The sequence below is a fragment of the Gastrolobium bilobum genome, unplaced genomic scaffold, assembly GCF_033153095.1.
Source record: "Gastrolobium bilobum isolate Gb01-03AN ecotype WA unplaced genomic scaffold, APGP_CSIRO_Gbil_v1 utg32472, whole genome shotgun sequence".
NCBI lineage: Eukaryota > Viridiplantae > Streptophyta > Magnoliopsida > Fabales > Fabaceae > Gastrolobium > Gastrolobium bilobum.
The window spans coordinates 99252-124630 of NW_026898916.1; the positions used below are offsets into that span (position 1 = coordinate 99252).

The window sequence follows — 25379 nt, forward strand, 5'->3', positions numbered from 1 at the left end:
AAATGTTATCCTTAAAAAAATTAGTTAACATGAAATCTTTCTCTTCCCTGCGCTTCTTGTTAAGGAACGAGGATAATATAATATTTTTTGTTTGATATATTTTTGAAGTGCTATGTCACATGAGAATGCATCATCTGATGTTATATGGGTTACCTTAGCGACATTCGGATGACTTTTTTTTTTAAAAAAAATAATTTTTAAAAAAAAATACTTATTATAAAAATAGAAATCAAAAGTTAAATACTTTTTTTAAAAACTAAATATTTTTATAAAATTATAAATAACTTTATTTTTTATAAAAAAAATACTTCTAAAATAAGAAACGGATAAAACTCTTGGTAACTTCATGTTCTTATTTTATTGCCCAATTATTTATCTTTATAATTATTTCTATAACCTCTTATATGACCAAACAGTTTCGTTTTTACTATATATTCTCATTAGTATCCCACATTCTTTCAAATTTTCGAAACATATTGATTGTTACTTTTTGAATATGAAAACTTTCTTATTAGCCGCCATTGACTCTAATTTGTTGGTTTAATCCTTTTCTATAGGATCTTCCTCAAGCTGCAGTGATCTAGTCTAGTGGGTTTGAATTTCTTCAAAGTATTTTAATTTTTTTTCTTTTCATTTTGAATCTCGTGCTGATTGTATTATAATATTATTATTTTTAACTTCTGCATCTCAGAATATAAATTTAATACACGTAATTCAAGAAATTAACAAAATTAAAATTTAAAATAACCACAGTTGTTTTCTTTTTTTTTTTTTTTTTTTTCGGCATAAAGACAGTACATTTAACATGTACATCGCATATTTTATTTTTAAGTCCTACCAGTTGCCTGAGTTATATATAATTATTTAGCAATTAGTATAGACACATAAAATTATACTAAATGGTGGTAGCTCAGTTGAAACATGAAAATTGAGCAGGTAGAGTGAGAGCATGTGTTTGAACCTTCTCAGTACCATCTTTAAAAGAGATTTAAAGCCTTAATTCTGGATCCGTCCCGAATCAGACTAATCACAAAGTGAATCGATGAAATATTTCCAAAAAGAAAAGAAAAATTATGGGTAAACTATTTCTTCAGTTATCTTCAGTGACACCAAAATTATATCGTTTTGAATTAACGAAGACATAATTTTAAAGGAATTAATGAAGAGTATTTTGATAAAATTCATATGATAAATAAATAAATAAAGTTACAAAAATACTTTATCCTTAAATTATACGGAAAAAAAAAGAAAAGTAAACACCTGAAATTAATCTGTATCAAGAACAAAACAAGCATTGTATATCTCCAACTTTCTCCATGTTTTTCTAGCCATGGCACCTTCAGACATTATCATCTTTTTCTGCCAAAAATAGCTTCTGTTGTCACTAATCTAATCCCCCTTACCCACATCTCAGCCATTTCAATCCCACCTTCACATACAAAATGAACCTGCTTACCTTCTGTAGTTATTACATGGAACATTCCTGGGTCATCAACATCAAACTTTTTTCTGCGGTTCCATCGAAAACTTTTACTTGTTCCAACCACAGCCTCTTTACAAACCACTTTTCTCTTGTTTGATTTTCCCCATTTTAGAATTCCAGCATCCTCCACCATTACCAGTACCTTGCTATGAGGTGACCCTTTACCACACTTTGTATGCTTCATCACATTAGCCCCATACAACACTAATCTTCGAGCTTGCTCATCCATTATCACACGCTCAGCATCATTTCCTCTACCATTTTCTCTAGCAAGTGAAAGTGCTGTCTCATGTTTCTCATTCTCAATATAACATTTGGCATCATGTGAGAGCAAAAGCTTACACATATCAACATGGCATCCTCTTGCCGCTAGCATCAATGGGGTATATCCATGTCCATCCAAAGCATTAACATCGTACCCTTCATTTAATAGTTTATGAGCACTATCTATGTCCCCATAGCGAGCTGCAATGTGGAGAGGTTTCATCTCAATGGAAGCATTGCGTCCCTTTTTCAATGCATATTTAATTATCACCTTGTGAAACACTTCCTCATTTGGGTTCATTTCTATGAGATCAAGTGCTGTCAAACCATTCTTGTTTTTAAGCTTAGCTACATCAGCACCAGCATAAAGTAGCAACTTGAAAGCCTCTACACTACCATCTGCAACAGCTATCATTGCAGCTGAAAATCCATTGCCATTTTGCTCATCTATATCCAAGTTCTTGTTTTCAATGAGTCTCTTCAAACCCTTTATATTGTTTGCTTGAGTTACAAATAACAAAGCAGAAAATCTAGAGGCATTGCTTGATTTAACAACCTTTCTGGCTCTGATAACATCCAAAATTACTTTATGGAAGACTTCAGTCCACTGAAGAGAGTTTGCAATTGAAGTTGCACATTGACCAAATGAATTTACCAATCCCAAATCAGCACCTGCTGATGCTAGGACTCTAAGGCACTCCTCATGTTTATGCCTTATGCAGATCATCAATGCTGTATCTCCAGATTTTGTTTGGGAGTCCAAGTTACAACCAGCATTAATCAGGCTTTTAAGAATGTTACATGATCCAAACCTTGCAGCCATGTGAATAGGGTGTACATTGGTTTCTTCAGTAGTTTGCACTGCCAATTCAGTAAATTCACCACTATTTAGAAGTATAGTTACGGCTTTTTCATTGTCACAAACGATGGCATGGTGCAAGAGAGTCCTCCCAATATGCCAACTATTAAGCGAGCAGGGGCAGAGTAGCATTTTCAATATGGAACCTGTGGATTCAAAATACTCCACAGCACACCACGTGATTGGATATGCCTCAGCTAGTCCAACACCTACACGAGATTCTTCTCCTGTATCCGTTTCCCATGACCATGCCCCCAGTTTCACCTTGATATCACGCCGTACCCCAACCTGTTTCCAAAATCAGAAAATGAATGTAGAAACATATATATTGATATCAATAGTTAATGTAGCTAAAGATGATGCTCATGCCATTTTGGTTCACAACTTTCTTCCTTGTTGGAATATTCAAGTGTGGTGAGTATCACATTAGTTGGTAATGTGCTAAGTTAAATATATATAAATGAAAGAACTCATGAACCCAATATCTTAAGGTTTTGGGTTGTAACATGATGCGAACTCATTTGATATGGTGGTCTAGCTTAACCCATTGGTGGTGGTCCCTCGTCATGGACTACTCCCGGAACCACCTGACAATTGTATCAGAGTCAGGTTAGACTCGAGCTAGCCAAGTATTTATCAATGTTTGGTTTCACACTTAAGAAGCAGCATATCTATGTTGGATTTCATAGGACACTAAACCCTATATTTAATTTGAACACAGTAATTGTTTTCTTTTGCTCCAAGGTGCTAATTTAAGGTGCATCTTGGCTTTTCTCAAGCAAGAGTAATTTCGCAAATTGACCATAATGAATACATTTTGATTCAATTCAACTCTATATGCATCAGTGCAAATGCCTCTAACTCCCTCTTCAAGGTTAATTAATCATTGGAATCTCCTCACATGATAATGACATACCCAAAGAATCAAAAAGACATGACTTGTAGTGTCTTATAAACTAACACCATTATTACTTCAAGAACCTAGTACATGTTTATCCCATTTGTAAGCCAAATGCTCACCTGCAAGAGTAATCTGACAACATTAATCTGTCTGCTGACAACGGCAGCAAATAATGCATTGCAATCAACATTAGCGTAAAGAAATGGCTTTGAAGATTGAAGCAAAGTTCTATCAATTGCATTGGCATCCACTCCGTGCTGCGAATATACAGAAACAATGTCATTTAATAATCAAATATGAGGAGAGTTATATCGACAAACTTTTTTTTTTTTTTTGTAAACTTACAAACTATACTATGTCTTACCCGTAAGACTTTACTCAAGAGTGTCTTACCGGCGAGATATTGTGTAATTTGTATGAGTTTATAAACAAAAATTTTGTAAATATAACCTTTCTCGTCAAATATATCACTTTACATTTCTTTTTGCATAGTTGAGCTACATTTACCATAGCTCATAGTTGAGCTACATTTACCATAGCTTACCTTGATGAGTACATCAACAACCTCAACGAAGCCTCTGCAACAAGCAGATACAAGGGCATGAACTGCAACTTCAGGACGGATCATGTCAGACTGCATGAGTAGTTCAGCAAATCTGGGCCGTCCAAAGTGGCTTGATTCCATTAAAGCCTCCTCACATGCAATTTGTGATGCCCCATTATTGATAAGGACTTCCAATACTTTTAGATCGCCTTCCCTCACTGAAGCTGTTGTGGCATAGTCCCGGAACAATTTCATATTTACACTAGCTCCAGCACGCTATCAAAATGAAAATGTCAAAACTAAGTTAAAAATAAATTTAAGTGACAAAACTAAGTTAACAGGGTGTAATACAAAAAAATAAAATGACAAAATTCAAATTGCATCCTGCACTGTCACTATTGACCAAACAATAAGATGTCATGGACTAACTTAAACACGATAAAATATAATTTCTCAAACATATGACATTACAACTAATGTTATAGAACTTTTTATAATTTCAGTGTGTAAAAATTAATTCAGAGTTAAAAAGCAAATTTATAAACAAAGAATTAAATAAAAATTATTGTTCCTAGCATCTTCCAGTAAAGTAATGTCAGACAAGATGTCTCATATATTGATAAATATCTCAAAACTATATTAAATTTTTTTGGTACAAAAAATTTAAATGGCTTTTAGTGTCGGATAGCTAGATGAAATTTGAAACGTGACCAATTACCCGAAAGAATAAGGATGAAAAGAGACCCCAACATAGATGTAAGAAATAAAATCCAACCAAACTCAACGTTTGGCGGTGTAAGCTAAATCAATTTATACACATTACATAACAGCTTGCTTTGCAAGTCTTTTCACACACTTAATTTTGTGTAAGCGTTAAATTTCATTAATCCAATCATTGCTTCATGTGTAAATTAGACATTGATAAATATACAAATGACTCTTTCAACATTACAATTTTGTGTACGCATTCATCTATTAAACATTTTTTTTTTGTGAAACAATTAAAAATATTTTATATACCCTGTTCTTATGGAATTGTTACATGCTTGCATGCAACTCCAGAAAAGATTAGTCAAGAAAAAAATGTGTTTTAAAGAGTAACATAATGAACTGAAAAATATGTTTTGCGTGTCATATACTCATTGGGAGTTACATGACAGGCCGTCATGTATTTAACTGTTTTCTGTAATTGAGGGGTTTTTTTTCACAATTATGAAGAAAAAAAAATCAATATCTAAAATGTTTAGATAATATTGTATACTACTCAAATCTAATTTAGACTATTTACAGATTAGTTTCTTTATTTTCTTATGTTTAATGATTTTTTTATTATATAATAATATTATTCAGTCTTCTCCCTTTATTTTATATTATATAGATAAAAGGTTAAATTCCTACAATTTTAATAATTCCTACAACTAGAGAGAATAATTGTTAGTATAGAGTGATGAAAGAATAGCTTTTGCAAACAAAGGTGGGCACAGTTGGCTAAGGGTTTGGTCCATACCCCTCAAGGGCGTGAGTTCAAAGCCCGCTGGCCGATGTGAGAACTTTGTTGGTGGGTGATATGTAATCTCTCCTAGAAATCCTCAAAGAGGTTGGAGGTCTTTCCTGACTCTAGTGGAATACCAGTGTCTAACCCCACTCTTAAAAAGAAAAAAGAATAGCTTTTAATTTTGTCTACAATCAAGTGACGCATGTTAAATGACACGTGAGAGGATAAGACTTACATTAGCGCGAAGTATAGAAATGCAATTTCCTTGTCCTTCCCCTTTAACAATACTGTGAATCTCGTTCACTGTAACATCACTGGCCAAGTCGTCCCAATGCCTTCTCGTCCGTGCCTCACGCAGGAAGTCAAACAGCCTTTGCCTCGACACCGGCATCCAAACATTTTTCCGGGTCATCACTTTTATGTCATCACCAAGTGTTGCAAGAGGAATGATTTCCCACTTGCGTGTAGACGAAGCACAAATCCCAGAATAGAAGCATTCTGTCATGCGTTGCGTGAGCTTCAGTAAGCTTTTCATGCCGGGTTGGCCTACTAGGGCTGGAAACAATTATGTCCTCCATCAAAATGACAAGTTCACCATATATATCAAAGTAATCAAGTTTTTTTTATCATCACCTTATTTAACAATGACAAGTTCACCATATATATCAAAGTGTGTTAGGAGAAGATCACCTTTGATCTTATCCTTTAGCAACTAAGTCCTAGTTTTTAGCAAGAATAGTTTGTTATTATTCCATGTATAGTTTGTTGAACAGTATACTTTATTTTAGTTGATCCTCCTTGATTCTGTATAACCGACTTGTGTATATATTGGCTATCAGCCATTTCATTAAATATAACAACATATTCAAATCCTCTTAGTTTTTTATATGGTTATACAGAATCAAGGAGGAGGATCAACTAGAATAAAGTACATTGTTCAACAAACTATACATGGAATAATAACAAACTATTCTTGCTAAAAACTAGGACTTAGTTGCTAAAGGATAAGATCAAAGGTGATCTTCTCCTAACAAAGTGATCAAGTTTTTTTTATTGTCACCTTATTTAACAATGACAAGTTCACCATATATATCAAAGTGATCAAGTTTTTTTTATTGTCACCTTATTTAACAGCTGTTGGCATGCATACCTTTAGGGTTCTCAGCTCGGATGGAAGGGGAAGAGAGGATTGCCAAGCATTGACACTGCCTTTGGAGAGTGGCAATCCATCTCTGAGCACCAAATCCAATGCCTGAACTAACCAATCGGCGATAGAGTTGGGGGATAACACTCTCATCATACTGGGAATGATCAATCCATGTAATCTGCAACAGTGAAACTTAGCTTCAAAAATCTGATGATTGGCTCAAATTCAATGCAATAATAACAAATTCTAAGATATATGTTGTCTCAACTAAGTTAGATGGAACTGAAAAGCAATGGGATATCATAAAAAAAAAAATTCATTGAAAAAATGTTGTAGAAAAATAAAAATTGCAAATAATTGTTTGACAAACTTTCACCAATTCAAGACTAAACGTTAATCACAATCAATCACAAGCAATATCAGCACATTAAATTGTTTTACTAAACTAAAAGAAATTTTTTTTTAACTATATGCAAATTTTATGAGAACAAATCTAGAAGATAAACAAGACATAATACAATGCAGTTTAAGATTATTATTTTTTTGAATCAATTCTTAATTTGTAAGTGACTGCTCTAAATCTATGAGTTGGGTATCATACCGCATCCATCAATGAGTCCACAAGGGCCAAACTGTTAATTAGTACTAGCCCAGTTTCTCTTGTAGCTTCAGTTGCATAACCAATGGGTTTAGTACCATTATAGATAGAAGACATCCTCGCATACTCCTCATGGTTCAGTACTTCCTTCCCTCCATCTGAACTCTTAATCCAAAGAGAGTTATCTATCTGAGTCATCCCAATTAATTCATCCATAGCAGATGCTGCAAGATTAACAAGCATAGATGGATCAATCTGGACTCGGTTTCCTATCAATCCCATTGGTGGTCGAATCCCAGACATTGAAATTCGGCCAGGAATGGCATGTCCACCACAATTGTTACATATTGGATTTTCAATAGCTTCCCTCATCATGGTGTTCTCAGCTCGGAGCTTGTCATTTTCCTGCTTAAGAATCATGTTCTCATGGCGTTCCAGTTGTGTCTGATTCAAGAAAAACAATTCATTTAGAACAGTAACATAATTGCATCAACAAAAATACATACATACAAGTGCACCACGGATACTAATGCATTCCAAATTTACCTTCATTTGGGTTCGCCGATTCTGGAACCAGAACTTGATTTGCTTATTCTCCAAACCAAGCTTCTTACCAAGATCTGATCTTTGCTTCTCATCAGGATGAGGACAATCCTTGAAGAAACTAGAACAAATGAGAGCAAAAACCAATATAAGAATCACCACTAGCAGACAACTCAATCATAAATATAATCACATTTTGTGAAAAACAAAAAACAAAAAAAAAAAAAGATTGCAGAATTTCACAAAGCCATACGATTCAAGCTCCTGAATTTGTTGAGGAGTGTGTCTATGATATTTTTTCTTCCTCTGTGGGGTGTTATCACCAGCATCTTGATCATCACCAGATCCACCTTCAAAATTATCACTTCCAGACCTGCTTTCATTCTCATCATCCCTCATCCTCCCCATCAAACCATTCTCAAAATTTTCTCCAATAAGAGCCATCTGATCATGACCCTCCATTTTCCTTTGCTGCAGAATAGTCCCTTTAGCAACAACAACAACAAGAACGATGAACAATAAGATACAAAAATCAAATTCAGAATCAATAAAAAAGGAAACAATAAAACAGATACAGAGAGAGGGAGAGAGAGGGAGAGGGATTGAAAACCAAAGAGGGATAGAACATACAGTGGACAAAAACATGGTAGAGAAATTTTGCTTTGATATGGTAATGGGTGGAGAAAAAAGAGGCGACTCAACAATGGAAACACTATGCATGAAGTGGTTCTTTGAAGAACTATCAGCCACAACTCTTGCACCCCCACCCCCACTGTTACTACTGTTGCTGCTAATCAAACCCTCAAACCCCATAAATATTCAAAAACAAAAAAACAAAAAAAAACGATGAACCGTTTTCTCTCCCTTTCTATATGCCAAGTACTCTCTCTCTCTCTCTCTCTCTATTTTATATTTCTTTATCTGACCCTTTTGTTCTCCAGGTTCTTTTCCGAAATGGTCACTATCACAATTGCCAAGGCACTTTTTCAGTTTCTTAAATCTCTGTGAGTCAAAGATTAAAAATATTAGTCTTTTTTTTTTTTAAACCATAGTCTTAAACAAACAAAAAAACAAAAGCTGTTTCATAGTCAACGCCAAATGCATCACTTTTACCCCATTTTTCTCTCTCTCTCTCTCTGGAATTAAGTTTCTTCCAGATACAGATCAAAAGAGGAACAGGACAAGAAAAAACCCTTCATTTCTGATCCAATGTTCACACCCGTTTCTCATGTTTGGAAACTCTCCACATCAGAAAAAAAATCCAAACAACATTAACGAAGGAGAAAACACAGAAGGGTCTAAGCCAAAGACCTTGTAGAAACGATTATTTTTTTTATGAAAAGGACAAAAACTAAAACAAAATTCACAATGCACATTGACCTCAAGAAGAAAACATAATAAAAAAACCAATGTAGAATCGATTATTATTTTATGAAAAAGACAAAAAACAAAGACCCAAGTCACACTGCGCACTGACTTTTCAAATGCATCATATCAAATCCAAGCAAAGAGACCCAGTTGACACACCAAACACCCCAGTCACTTTCTCTCTTATCCCCTTCCTCATGCATGTTATAGAAACACAGAAAAGGTTAAAAAGTTATACGCAATAGAAAGCAACCATGGTACGGAAACAAAAGAATACCTTTTAATTTGACAGAGAAAAGAGAAAATAAAAGCTATAAAGTTATTCTTAAAAAGAAAAAAAAAATGGTTCATTTGTCATTTAACATGACACAACAAATTTTCCTACACACAATATTTTGTGAAGTTCACACTTTTTGAAGAAGAAAAAAAATTACGGCACGCAACAAATCTCTATAACATTAGAGAATCAATTTTTCAAAACATAACTCTTATAAAATAAAAAAAAATAAAAAACCTTATTTTCAGATCCTTCCACGCTTTCTCTCTCTGGGATCTGTAGGAGAGAAAAAGACAGACAATATGATATGTTATTACATAAAATCATATTTCATTTAAACTCAACTAACGATTGTGTGTAGAGTGAGGATAACTTGCACCTAACTTTACACTTGTAAATAATTATAAAAAAATTATTTTTTGAATTCGAACCGTGATATTTCAATCACAAAAGAAACATCTTTATCATTGCTCCGGTTCAATTTTTTTTTATATGTTATTACATCATACATATAAAAATCAATAACCACAAAAAAAAAAATATTTTTGATTCAACAATGATGATAACAAGTAAATAAAAAAAACGGAAAAGCTGACTTACAATGAGCCCAAGGTAAACAGAAAGTCAATGGCTTTCAACTTCTTGAATATTTGTTTTCTCTTAACACAATTTTTGTTTCTTGAGAAAAATCTTTGAACCAAAACCTCGAAACAAATTCTGAAACGAGTGACTCCAACGGCGTGCAGAGTTTTCTCACTTTCTCTCACTCTCAAATGTTATATATATTTTCTATAGTTTGATAATGCACTTCCCTATGCTCTCTCTCTGGAAATTCTCTCACTTTCGTTGACAAATATATTTGACAATATTATTATATAGGACAGGAGACAGAGGTATGTGGGCCCACTGACAACACAAGCGTTCGTGATTTCCGCGCCCTTATCAGCGCGTCAGATACGTGGTTTGGCTGTCGTTTGACAAATACTGATTTTCAGATTGCCTTGTCTGTCCGAGGCAGTGAGTGATTTTGTATGGGAGAGGAAAATATCGTTACTGTTATAGACAAAGATATGGTTGAAATTCTCTTTTTTTTTTTTAAATCTCAATTTGAAAAGAAAGAAAATTTGATTTTCTTTGCTTTTGGAGCTCGGCCCTTTTTATGTAAAATAAATAAGAAAAAGTTCACCGATGTCCCTGTAGTTTGCTTCAATATTATTTATGTCCCTGTGATTTTTTTCTTATCACATATGCCCCTGTACTTTGTAAAAAATAAGAAACCACAGGGGTATATGTGATAAAAAACATACCCTTTTACAAATCACAGGGGCATATGTGATAAGAAAAAAATCACAGGGACATAAGTGATTCTGAAGTAAATCACAAGAGCATTGATGAACTTTTTCCAAATAAATAATAAAAAATTATTAAGTCTTGTTTTCAAGTGTGAATTTGAGAGGAAAAAAATATGAATTCGCTAGCATATTTTTTTTATCATCATCATATTATATTAAAAGATTCTAATAATTTTTTTTTGGTAATCTAAGATTCTAATAATTTATTGTGGAATCAATGGTGATGATTTTAATTTTTTTCCTATTTTGATATTATTTTTTCTCTCATATCTTATCACTGTTTATTTGTCCATAAAAGATTGTGATTTTTTCAAATGAGATTATCAGGTAAAATCATATACGAGAAGATTTTATTCCCATAACTAGATTTGAGGGTGAAAAGGAAATAAAATTACAAATATTTCTTTGCATTTCTTGTTAGTTGTAAAGAGGTAAGAAAATTTTGCTTAAAATGTTCATGAATGATACCAACCTCTCATTGTAGTAAATTCAAGGTATCATCCCAGATACTAGGATCCAATCTATATCCCACAATGTCTGATTTTATATTTCAAAGCCATCTTACCCATGCACAAATCTTTTTCATCCCTTGTGAATCAATCATGCGCAAGAATGAATCTTACCTCTTTCCATAAGCATGTTTCCTAATTTCAAAATATGATAAATATAAAAGATACAGCATGCTTCAAGTACATGAATCATAGTATTGTAAGAAATTACATATATAATAGTAAAAAAACTTAAGAATCATTGTTCAGTCTAAATTTTTTGAACAAATCATTATCATAAAATTTAAAAAACATACTTGATACAAAAGAATCAGAAGGCATCATAAAGATACCATTAAATTTAATTTTTCTCTCTTTCTCCTAATGTCACAATAACGTATATGGATTATTTAGTTTTGATATTAAACGTATATTAAAAAACTAATCAATATTTTATGTAATAGAGAAATAATGTAATAGTATGCTTTATAATTAAAAAAAAACAATGCAACAATACATCTAAAATTAATATCCTTAGATCATATATTTATTTTTGCATTAATTTTTAAACTTTTCAGGATTCATTCGTATGTTCTTTGATTTTCTATAGTGGAAGATAAAGATCTGGCGTGCGTTATAATTATTCTTTCGTGTAAATAATTAAAGTTTTGCATATGTAATTTTGACATTTTTTTTTGGGTAAACATTTCGACATATTTTTTTTTTTAGGTGTAGTATTTCGACATATTTTATTACATGGCGAGTGAGCATGCAAGAGGACAATATACATTCCACACATACATAAATAAATAACATATTTTACAAATATTATTTTAACATATGCTTTTTTCGGTACATTATTTAAACATAATCTATTACAAAATAATGTATAAAAGTATATATTATTTCTGTAAGCAATTTTCAAAATGACGTAATATTTATGTTGGCAGTTTAAAATGCCATTAAATTTGTTGAATTAAAATCCATATGAATTTAATGTTTTTAAAAAAAATTAAAATATTATTTTCGACAGAATTCTATGTACATTCCGTTGTAAACGGTTAAGAATTTTCAACGGAATTTAATTCCGTTGAAATTTTCGACGGAGTTATAGATAAATTCCGTTGCAAACTGTTACAGAACTTTTGGGTGGAATTGTTTTCCGTTGAAATTTTCAACGGAATTATACATAAAACCCGTTGGAAACTGAAACAAAACTTTTTGACAGAATTATTTTCCGTTGAAAGTATAGACGGAATTGTAGATAAATTCCGTCGAAAATCGTAACGGAATTTTTCAACGGAAATTAATTTCGTCAAAAATTTCGTTGAAATTTTTGTTAATTTCTGTTGCAAATTGAGACAAAAAATTTTGACGGATATATTTTTCGTTGAAATTTTCGATGGAATTTATTATTTTAATTTTATTTCATGACTTTATTTATTGACGGAAAAGTAAGGCTTCCAACGGAATACATTCCGTTGAAGTTTTCAACGGAAAAAAATTCCGTTGCAAATTTTAACAGAAAAAAAAATTCCATTGCCTTTCGACGAAGGATTATCCAACAGCAGAATTCAGTCGAAAATTCCGTCGAAAAATAATTTTTCAACGGAATTTTCATAATTTCCAACGGAAAAATTCCGTTGAAAATATTAATATTTCTAGTAGTGAGCCTTGCATGTTTCCACTATTTTATGTCTTAGTTTAAGCAACAAAATGGTGGATTTCCCCCCAGAAATCAATGATTACATTGAGGAATCCATTGATCATGCTTCGATCTTCTTGTTCTTCTTGAATGGGCCTTTAAGCTTTGTGTCTCCTATTAGTCGTAACGACAACTTCATGACCAACACTTTTTTCCACTCACAAAATTTAAGGAGAAAGACGAACACATTGAACACATTGGGGTTTATGAAATTTCCATGTGTTTCTTTCTATCAATCTTCGATGGCTTTTTGACAATTATTATTGGTTTTCACAAAAAAATTCTTTTTTCATTTTATTTTTATTTTTGATTTGATTTTTGAGTAGACTGGCGCATCCATAAAGACCAAGATTCACTTCATTGGACCTTTTTAACATCATATGTTCTATATTTATCTATTTTGCAGTGTTAGGGTTATTTTTTTATTTTTTTTTTGGTATTAAAGTTTTAGGGTTCTTTATTTATTCATTTATTCGACAACATGGTTCTCTCTCTCACTTCCCGTGTTTATCTTTTTGCACACCAGTGGTTCTCTTGCTATTCCATTTCACTCTAGCTAGTGTAACATCCCAAGGGCTCACAAGGTTAAAGAGTGATCACAAGTGCAAAAAAAGCATGGATAAAACTTTCTAAATATAATTTCATTTACGAGAGGTGTCTTTTAATAGTTAATGAAAATAGCAGTAATTTATATATTTATTAAGTTTCCTTAATAATTCTTTGTTAACAGTTATTCTTTCTTTTTGCTTGTCATTATTTAAGCCCTAAAATTTCAACATGGTCTAAAAATCAATAACAACGGATTAAATATTTCAAAAATTTAAACTACTGCATAAAAAATCGTACATAGAGTTTTTTTTATCTAAAATATCTTAAAGTATATGTTAAATTTAAATTTTAAGTACGTAAAATACAATGTAAAATTGAGTATATAATTAAATAACTATAGATAACAGATAATATACATACAAATAATTGTAAAATGATATAAACATGTAATAAAGTACAAATGATACGTGTGTGCATAATATTTGAAAGACTAGTACAATTATATAAAGTTAGTAAAATCAACATTAAAGAAATTATTTATTAACATGAAATTTTCATATTTAATAACGTAAAAAATTAAATAAGAGTCTTATAAGATGATGACCATCGGCGTACTTTTATTTTTCATTTTTTTAATTTCAAAAACCAAAATAGTACTTTTTTATCTTTTTATAATTAAATTCTATTAGTAAACAATAGACTAATTATAAAGTTTTTACATTCAAATAACTTTCCATACTAATCAAATTAGTACTTTTTTATCTTTTTATAATCAAATTTTTAAGTAAATATTTAGATATTATAAAAAATAATTTTTTAAATTTGATATACAAAGACAACAAATTCGTATATATCATGTAAATTAATTTTAAATTTCTGTAATTTAAATTTCGCATTTTGAAATTAGACTGCATTAAGATGGGCTATATATAGATGTGGCGCCTCATTAACCTAAAATTAGGTCAAATCAACGCCCTCATCAAATCTCAATCTTATTGGGTAATTTCTTTAATTTTATCCAATCAATCCAACTAATTAATTAAATCAATTTCAGCCAATTAATTTAATTAATTAGTTTCCTTAATTTTATCCAATTGATTTGTTTCCCCAATTTCACCCTATTAATTTAATTAATTGGTTTCCTTAATTTTGGTCAATCAATCCAAATGATTTGTTTATATCAATCTAATTGATTGGTTTCCTTAATTTTCTCCATCTTCAATAAATCAAATTTAATGACTATATTTAAATTCAAATTTCAAATTCAAAATTAGAATTCAAATTAATTTAATTAATTTAACATTTAAATTAATTAGTTTACACCATGGATCAAGTTCAACTTGACTCATGATGTCACTTTCTCTCTTTTGGCCGAATATGTGGGCTTTTCCAACTTAGACCCATTATGCCTTATTGTGCCCAAACCACATATGCTAGAATTCAACGGAATTCCCATCGAAAAGTCCACAAATTCTAAGCACAGAATTAGACTCGTTAACACCCCTACGTGACTGCCTATTGGATGATGCCCAAACTGAGCGTGATTGGTGACGCTCAAATTGGGCGTGATATTGTGCAATCAATATGTAATTATTAAAGAAAAAATGTTTTTATTAGAGAATGTTGATGAATTTTATGTGGGTGCAAAGTGTATTCCTAAATGACTTATTAGTGTCAAAAATTTCAATGGCTTTTGGTTTTTTTCATCGAATATTGCAACGGAATTTTTTTCGTCAAAAATTACAACGGAATTATTTCCGTTGAAAATTGAAACGGAATATTTTTCCGTTGAAAATTCCAACGGAATATTGGACTTTTTCTGTCGAAAATTGCAACGGAATATTTTTCCGTTGAAAATTCCAACGGAATTTTGGACTTTTTCCGTCAAAAATTTCAACGGAATTATTTTCCGTTGAAAACTTCAACGGACTTTTTTTCCGTTGATAATTTTGACTGATTTTTCTCCTTCATCATCATATATGACACTGATCTGAGTAGAATAAAGCAACAACAGATGCAACTGTTCCAGACATCATCATCTTACAAGTATTTATTTAAGTGAGAGATAGAGAAATGAAATTTTCACCTTTTAGCAACTTTCTACAACTCTAGAAGTTCTATGATTAGAGCGATGAAGACAATTATAAATTTATAGAGCAGGTGGGTGGGCTTGCGTGATTTTTTACTTTGACCATTTACATTTTGGTGCAAAGTTTATTCCTAAATGACTCGTAAGAGCTAATGACTTATAAGTGTCAAAAATTGCAACGGCATTATTTTCGTTGAAAATTGCAACGGAATAATTTTCCGTTGAAAATTCCAACAGAATATTGGACTTTTTCTGTCGAAAATTGCAACGGAATAATTTTCCGTTGAAAATTCCAACTGAATTTTGGACTTTTTCCGTCAAAAATTTCAACGGAATTATTTTTCGTTGAAAATTTCAACGGACTTTTTTTCCGTTGATAGTTTTGACTGAATTTTTCTCCTTCATCATCATATATGACACTGATCTGAGTAGAATAAAGCAACAACAGATGCAAATGTTCCAGACATCATCATCTTACAAGTATTTATTTAAGTGAGAGATAGAGAAATGAAATTTTTACCTTTTAACAACTTTCTACAACTCTAGAAGTTCTATGATTATAGCGATGAAGACAGTTATAAATTTATAGAACAGGTGGGTGGGCTTGTGTGATTTTTTACTTTGACCATTTACATTTTGGTGCAAAGTGTATTACTAAATGACTAGTAAGAGACAATGACTTATAAGTGTCAAAAATTGCAACGGAATAATTTTCCGTTGAAAATTCCAACGGAATATTGGACTTTGTCCGTTGAAAATTCCAACGGAATATTGAACTTTTTCCGTCGAAAATTGCAACGGAATAATTTTTCGTTGAAAATTCCAACGGAATTTTGGACTTTTTCCGTCGAAAATTTCAACGGAATTATTTTCCGTTGAAAATTTCAACGGACTTTTTTTTTCGTTTATAATTTTGACAGAATTTTACTCCTTTATTTTGCTCTTCAAGTAATCACAAACATTATGAAAAACCATAAATTTCTTTTATGCAAGAATGCTATCATTTATAATTGTTTATGGTATTGTGCATACATATTGAAACATTCACATGAGAATGCAAGTAGTCATGACTATCCACAACTACAAGTGTTGAAGTAGTGGGTGAAGTTATGAGTATACAAAAATGATGCTAAGATGTACTCATATGATAATGGATATGAAAATACGTAAATATGTTGCTAACAAATCTCTTTAATCTTTATTGAAATAAGCTTCAAAGAAAAGATGAGGTCTTAGGCCTTGACAGAATTAATCATATAAATGGCACACACGCCAAAGACCGATGAGGGACAAAACCTCCTAAGCACAGACTTGCAGGAAGCCATCAATAGTAAACTTAAACAATATAAAAAATGCAATCAACGAAAACAAACACAACATGAGCGATATGCAATTATCAACATATATGATATTGATATGAGTATTATAAAGATTACAGAGATTTGTTAGCAACATGTTTATGTATTTTCACATCCATTATCATGTGAGTACATCTGAGCATCATTTTAGTATACTTATAACTTCACCCACTTCTTCAACACTTCCAAATGTGAATAGTCACTACTTGCATTCTCATGTAAATGTTTCAATATATATGCACAACACCATAAATAATTATAAATGACAGCATACTTGCAAAAAAGAAATTTAGGGTTTTTGATAATGGTTGTGATGACTTGAAAATTATCAACGGAAAAAAACTCCGTTGAAATTTTCGACGGAAAAAAAACCAAAATTCCGTTGAAAGTTTCAACGGACCCAAATTCTGTTGCAATTTTAGACGGAAATTATTCCGTCAAAAGTTTCAACAGAAAAATTCCGTTGCATTTTTCGACGGAAAAGAATTCCGTATGAATTTTCAACAGAAAACTATGTCGTTGCAATTTTCAACGGAAAATTTCCGTTGAAATTTTAAACGGAATATTATTATGTTGTAATTATCAACAGAATTTGTTGTCCGTCGATATTTTTCGATTAAAAATAATTATGTGATAAATTTTTGACAGAAAAATGAAAAATGACAACTTTAATGGGAGTAATGGAATTAGAAAAATGAACCTAGATAAAAATTGGATTTACGTTACATTTTTTTATAATTCAAGAGTTTGCAAGTTCTACACCTTTATTACAGGTTATGACATTCCTAATGCACCACCACAATAATGAACCTCTTGAACCGCCTCAAGAACCTTACGTAGATCACAGAGGTAGAGAAGACTTGTTATACCTAATAACTACATTGTATAACTAATTGAGGAAGGGTGTGATTTAAGAATGAAGAAGATCCTCCCTCCTTCAAAGAAATTGTTATTAGCAACAAATCATCTCAATGGTTGGAAGCTATTGAAGATAAGATGAATTCTATGAAAAGTTTGGGAGCTAGTTGAATTGCCTACGGACGTTGAGTCTATAGGTTGTAAATAGGTCCTCGACTCAAAGGATAATATTAAAACATTCCAGGTTTGACTTGTCACTAAAGATACATTAAGAATTGTTATCTCTCTCGTAGCACATCATGATTTATAAATATATCATACGGATTTAAAAATTGCATTCCTTAATGGTGACTTGAATAATGAAGAACTTTTTATGACAAAACAAGAAGGGTTTACGGTAAAAGTCAAGGGCCACATGGGATATTAATTAAATAAATTCATATATAGGTTAAAATAGACTTTAAGACAGTATCTTAAGTTTGATAAGGTGATAAACAAGTTAAGATTTAAAGAAGATGTGATAGATTATTGCATACCTTTAAGTTTAGTGGGAGTAAGTTCATTATTCTCGTTTTATACATGAATGATATTGTATTAGCTACTACTATTTTAGACATGTAGTACGAGACCAAATGATATTTTTTTAAAGTAAATTTGAAATGAATGACCTTGGTGAATTCTCTTATATTATAAGCATTAAATTCATGAGATCGGTATTGTGAGTCTTAGGTTTTTCCCAAAAGGCATATATTGAGAAAATACTTGAAAGGTATAACATGCATAAAGACTTCCCCAAGTGTTGCTTCTATTGTCGAGGGGGACAATTTTAGCAAGTTTTGATGTCCTGAGAATAAATTAGAAGATGATAATAAATGTTATTCCCTGTACCTATGGGAGTCCAATATATGCTCAAGTTCGCACACATCCTAATTTAAGAATTGAGGTCCAATAAATTTGGACTTATGCTTGATGACAATACAGTCATTTTATTGAGAACTACTATTTTCGAGAAACAAAACATATGATTGAATTATTTTTTTAATCTTAATTTGGAAAGAGAGAAAACAAGCAAAGATTTCTTAAGCCTGGTTTTCAAGTGTTAATTTGAAAAGAATAAAAAATTAACATTGTAAGAGAATCTTGATATTTATGATTAAATCAATGATGATAATTTGATCATTTTATATCTCAATATTTTTTCTAACTCGTTTTTTTTTTTTTGAGATATTTCAATCGGTTCATTGTTTCGCGATTAATCCGATTTGGGGCAGATCCAGAGATTATGACCTTAAACCCCATAATTTTATCTCAATATTTTTTCTCACTCATCTTATATGAGATGATCGTTTTAAATATCATACAATAGGATTTTATTTCTATAATTAGACTTCAAGATGAAAAGGAAACAAAATCAAAAATATTTCTTTGGGTTTTTTATTAGTTTTAAAACATGTATTTCAAATTTTGAAAATTTCTAAGAAAGTAAGAAAAAAATTACTTAAAATGTTCATGGTGCCATCCTAGATACTAGAATCCAATCTATATTCCATCATTCCTACTTTTATTTTCCAAATCTGTTTAGCATGACTAATCATTATTTTTATCCATTAACATTTCTTTCTCATCCCTTGTGAATCAATCATGCGCAAGAATGAATCTTACCTCTTCTTCCATAAGCATATTTCTTAATTTTAAAATATAATAAATATAAAAGCTACTACCATGCTTCAAGTAAATGAAAATCTTAAGCATATACGGTCTAAATTTTTTGGACAAATCATTAAAACAAAATTTAAAAACACACATTATTACAAAAAAAAAAGTAATTTAAAAAGCATACTTAATGCGAAAGAATCGGAACGCATCTTCTAAATATCAATAAATTTGATTTTTCTCTCATTCTTCTAAAATGTCAGTTGAATGTTTTGATATGTATTATTTTATTCTATTTTTAGTATGTCACTATCATCGAAGGAAGGGAGAGACTAGTTTTGATACTAAACGTATATTAAAAAGATAATCAATATTTTATGCAATCGAGAAAAAAAATGTAATAGTATACTTTATAATTGAAATAACAATATCATCGGAACATATATTTATTTTTGCATTAATTTCTTAACTTTCTGGGCTTCGTTCATATCTTCTTTGATTTTCTATAGTAGGAGCAAATGACCAAAGTGTGCACTATGGTTGTACTTTGCGTGTAAAGAATAAAATATTTTGCAAATATAATTTTCACATATTTTGTTATATGGTGGGTGAGTATGTAAGAGGATAAATATGCATTGCACACATGGTATAAATAATTAACATATTATTTCAAGATATTCGATTACATAATATTATATAAAAGTATTGAAATTGTATTTGAAAAAATATGTTAATTATTTAGGCACACATGGATTTTAAAGGATTTTAAAAGAATTTATAAGATTTGAAAAGATAATATGAATTTATAAGATCTTAAAAAAATAATAGAAATTTTTAACAAACATTCAAAGGCGATTCTTAAGAAAGATAAGCAAATCAAAAATTTATATGCATAAAAATCATTAAAACTTTGTGATACCTTTGCATGCTATTAGTTAGGGGTGTTCGCGGTCTGGATTGGATCGGTTTTGGAAGTAAAAATCATCTGATCCAATCCCTTCGGTGTGATCATATAATCATCCGTTCGGTTTTGATTTTTTTCAAATCCGATCCGATCCAATCCAATTTTTTTCGGTTTGGATTGGATCGGTTTTCGGTTTTTTAAAAATCCTAAAATTTCATCCATGATTATTGTGCAAATAGCATCTTTTGTATATATTGGCTTTGTAAAAAAAAATTGAAATACAAAAGCATTAGTAAACTATAATATAGTTTTTTTTTGTTTTTGACAATGAGATATGAAGGTCTAAAAAGATAAAATTTTGTTGATGAGATGTGACTATATTTTTTCTTGAGTTTAGTTGATGGGTTAATGGGTCTTAGGTTTAGAAATTTTTAGGCTATGATTAGGGAAAGACCCAAGTAGGTAGAGGGGAATTAATACACTGGATCGGTTTTCATCAACCCATCCAAAAACCGATCCAATCCAATTAAAATTTGCGGTTTTTAATCGGTTTTTGGTTTTTCGGTTTTCGGTTTATTCGGTAATTGATTTTTCGGTTCGGTCACCGCGGTTTGAATCGATTTGGATCGGTTGATGAACACCCCTACTATTAGTGTGATGGAGCATGTTATTCACATTTAATATTATTATTGTTATCAAAAAAAAAAAATTATTTCATTTTCTTCAATATTATTTTTAAGATGTTTATCAAAATTATTGTATGAAATTATTTATAGTAAATGCAAATGTATTTATCCCAATTTAATAGATCTTAAAGTGAAAAGCTGGCATATGTACTGTGCAATGGGCATTATTCTTTTGCTTATTGTCTTGTCAACCAGTAACTTGCATTCATTATGGTTTGAGAATGCTTAACATTGTTGAGTAGATGCTCATTTAATTTAGTGACGAAAGCAAGTTATGCAATAATAAGAAAATCCTCTTCGATGGCAAAAAAAAATAGTATTGTTTATACGTGGCTAGTAACAAGGCCTCGCAGACCTACCATGGTTTTTTCTCACTAAATGAAATTAATTATGGCAATGAAATATTTTGATTAATGCTTAAATTAAATATTTTGAAATACTAGAATTGTGATTATCCTCGTGTTTTGGATTGGGATTACCAATTTTTGCTGATTGTTTGTGTAACGATCCTTTCTAGAATAGGGTAATTGACGTGCGCTGTCGAACCCACGCAAATTATCAAGCTTTAGGTTTTGCAGTGATAGGGCAACTCGGATTGTCTCCCAAAAAACCTGCTAGAAATCATAAACACTTTGTAAAATAGAATATAAAAAGAAAGGGGAGATTTTGTTGATTTAAAATTTAAATAAAAACAGAATTGAAATTGGGATTTAAAAATCAGAACAAAAAACAATCAACCTAAAGAATTAAGATTCATTAATTTATTTTGTCATTGGATAAAAATATAATTATCAATTCGTGATCAACCCCAAGTGAATTCGGAATCATCAAATTCAATTGGAAACCCTCTCTGGACTATCGTTTGGTTGAATACAGTATTTAAACTATGCAATCACAGTAGTTTAAACCTGATCAACTTATGTTCATTGGGTTAATTAATCTGACCATTAGATCTAATACCCCTGATCACATGATACGAAAAAAGTCCCACATTAAAAATCACAAAACCGAAAACTTAAATTTGGGGTAGCGTCTAATAGATGTAGCTCAGTTGGTAATATTGGTAATAAATTATAATTGTGATTAAATTTCAACTCAGAATCAATCTCGTAACCAAATTAAAAAGATTAAAGTTTATAGGATACTATGATTCCCCTCTAAAAAGTAATTAGAAAGAAAAAAATAAAAAGGGCAATGATAAGAATTGCTTTTCAAAAAATCAAAACAGTTCAATATCATTTTAAGAAATAGTTCATAAAGAGCAACAACGTTAGAAGTGTTACCAATAGCTTGCGGAGGAGTGTCAAATTCCCATTATGCGCAGCCAAGAACAGAGCAGTGACCTCGGTTTTGAACTCCTCGTACCCAAACAGAACTTGGTGAGGCAACCCGTCTTGCAGCACGATCTCCGTCGTTTTGGACTTCAACGACACCGTTCCGACGAAGTTCAGGTCCACAAAGTGATTCGCGACACATGCGAAGGCAGAGTCTGTGTCCCCGTAATTTGCAGCATCTACGAGACGCTGTGACGCCTCTGTTTCATACTCAATGGGAGAAACCTTTTTATTAAACCCCGCACCACAATTCACCAACACTGTCATTTTTATGTTTTTCTCACAGCAATCTCTTCACTCTCCGAACCTATGCAAATTTCGTGATTCCCTTATGATCGAACCTCTGCGTTTTGTTTTCTAGTTGGAGCCTTCGATGGAAACCACGAAGGAAAACAGAGAGGAGTGGAAAGCATTTTTTATTTATATGTAGTATAGGTCGAACACTAATTGTCATCTTAGGAAAATCTGTTGCAATCAATTAAATTTTAACTTGCAATCAATCGCAATCAATTAAATTTTAGGGAAAAATCTTGCAATCATGAATTTTAATTTGCAATCAATTGCAATCAAATGAATTTTAGGAAACTCTCTTGCAATCAAATAATTTTTTCACGAAAAAATATATTTTAGGGGGAGGATCAACTTAGCGTCAGAATAAAAAAGGTTGATTTTCGTCAATTTAAAGATTGTGATTTATTAAATTATATTTATTAATTAATTTTTAATTTTTAATAAATTATAACTATTAGATTCACAAAAATTCAAGATTAAAATTTGATATAAAATTCATTATTCTTACATCGATATAAATTGATACTATATTTTAATATAAAGATTTAAAAGTTGGGTTCTGTTGTGAGACCTGGGTTAAGAAAGATTCTTTGGCTGTTGGGCTAACCGTTCAAAATTTTCCGATTCTGATTATAGTTTACCGGTTTTTACCAAAATCCAAAATCACAAGCCATCTATGACTCAGTAACGTGGATTATGCAAATGATTCATTAAAAGCTTTAATGATTATGTTCTAATGATTCATTAAAACATTAGAAACTTTATAATGTTTCTACATTGTAGGTATATTTACTCACAAAATAATGTCATTTTATGTTTAATGTAAATAACTTATCTATATTAATTATAGAAAAAGCGAACCCTTCATTAAATTTTACAAATATTGTAATCTTAAAATTATAAATGATAGATACAGTGGCGGAGCCATGTGTTGGCTAGGGTGGCCTCGGCCCTTTTAACAAATTGTACTTATCATGTATAATTATATAATTAATTATAATTTGGCCTGATTTAAAATCATAATTTAGCCCTATCAAAAAAATAAAATATATTTGGTGAGAAATTTGAGTAAGTTGTATTAAGTCATGTGTTCCATTTTCACTTATATAAAAAAATTTAAATATATTTAATAAATTAAAAATTATTTAATAAAATTATAACTCTTTTTGATACTGTCTGCTCAGGTGTTTTATATTTAATATAATTTAAATATATTATGATATGAACTAACTAAAATTAAAAAAAAATAAATACACATATAATTTTTTGGCCCGAGCTCTAAGTCGACCTGGCTCCGCGGCTGGATAGATAGTTATGATTAGATGATTAAAAATTTCATTTAATAAAAAAAAATGGTGAATGATGTAAATAAGTAAAGTTTTCCATGGATATTGACTTATTCATTTTATATTACAAGCTAAGATTGGGAAATATTGAGAACTAATTGAGGAAGGCAAACGAACTAAACATAAAAAAGACAGATGGGTGGAGAGGACAAGAAAGGGTGGATGTCAGCACTGTAGATATTTCCAATGCAAGCACTTTCCTCCAATATCCATTTACCATTATACAATATGTAGCCGGATTTGGCCTTCAATTGCTTTCCCCTTAAAGCGAAGATATTGGTAATGAAAATATAATAAAACTATTGACAATGTCCCCCCCTCTCTCTCTCTTTCTTTAGTACATTGATACCCAAAAATGTTCCAGATGGCTTCCAAAATTTAGCTTGTAACTCTTTTCATGGTTTATCTTTGCTTCTTTAGCAATTTTTTTTTTCCTTTTTTAAATTTCAAGGCTGTTCAATTATTAAAGAAAGCTACATAATCACAAATTTTATGGCAGTTATTTGAATGAAATAAGAAAAAAAATTACATAAGAATATAATCAAGAATTGTTAGAATATCCAGAAGATGTATGATATTACAATTATATCTTAATATAATTTAGAGTATCTAAAAGATCTCTTAGAATTAATTTCTTTATTTATTTATATTTTATGCTTTTTTCCGTGTAATTTCATCTAAAATATCTCTTAAAATCACAAATTTCTTTTTGTGTAAGACTATTTTTGTTTTTTGTTTTTTGTTAGACTATTTTTTTTTCACTCTTTGCTTTGAAACAGCCTTTAATAGGTGGTTAACTGGCTTTTTCACCCTTTTGCCCCTCATTAATTAATTAGTAACCATTTTTCCCCTGATTCGAAACTATCTATCAATATGCTCCTCTTTAATCGACTACCTTGCATTTTGAATCGATTAAATGGTCAAAACAGTCAAAAATGACTGTTGGGAGATTTAATCGACTAAATCTCTCTATTTAATCGATTAAATCTCCCAACAGACAACAAAGGGAAACAAGTCAGTATGATTTTTTAATCATTAAGTAGGGAGATGTAGTCGATTAAATCTCCTAACAACCATTTAATCGATTAAAAATACAAGTTAATCGATTAAAGAGGGGCAGATTGGTGGATAGTTTTGAATCAAAGGCAAAATGGTTATTAATTAATTAATGAGAGGCAAAATGATCAAATAGCTTGGTTAACTCGTTGCTAAGCCATGTAGAGTGATAAAGAGCCTAAATAGATGTAGAGGTGATGCAATTTCTCCACTTTTAGGTATAGAATTATG

At 31.0% G+C, this 25379-nt stretch overlaps 2 protein-coding genes across 2 annotated transcripts; both read right to left on the bottom strand.

The window, feature by feature from the left end:
* Positions 1–1349: 1349 nt before the first annotated feature.
* LOC133285467 (uncharacterized) lies at positions 1350–22722 on the bottom strand. Its single transcript, XM_061482700.1, has 4 exons — positions 22405–22722; positions 4052–4327; positions 3627–3764; positions 1350–2894 (listed from the first exon to the last, which is right to left on the bottom strand). Exons 1-4 carry the CDS (start codon positions 22720–22722, stop codon positions 1350–1352), a joined length of 2277 nt encoding a protein of 758 aa, XP_061338684.1.
* LOC133285520 (homeobox-leucine zipper protein ANTHOCYANINLESS 2-like) lies at positions 5641–8647 on the bottom strand. The gene is made up of 7 exons (XM_061482763.1): positions 8465–8647; positions 8088–8305; positions 7838–7955; positions 7295–7735; positions 6697–6871; positions 5782–6101; positions 5641–5697 (listed from the first exon to the last, which is right to left on the bottom strand). Exons 1-7 carry the CDS (start codon positions 8645–8647, stop codon positions 5641–5643), a joined length of 1512 nt encoding a protein of 503 aa, XP_061338747.1.
* Positions 22723–25379: the final 2657 nt, after the last annotated feature.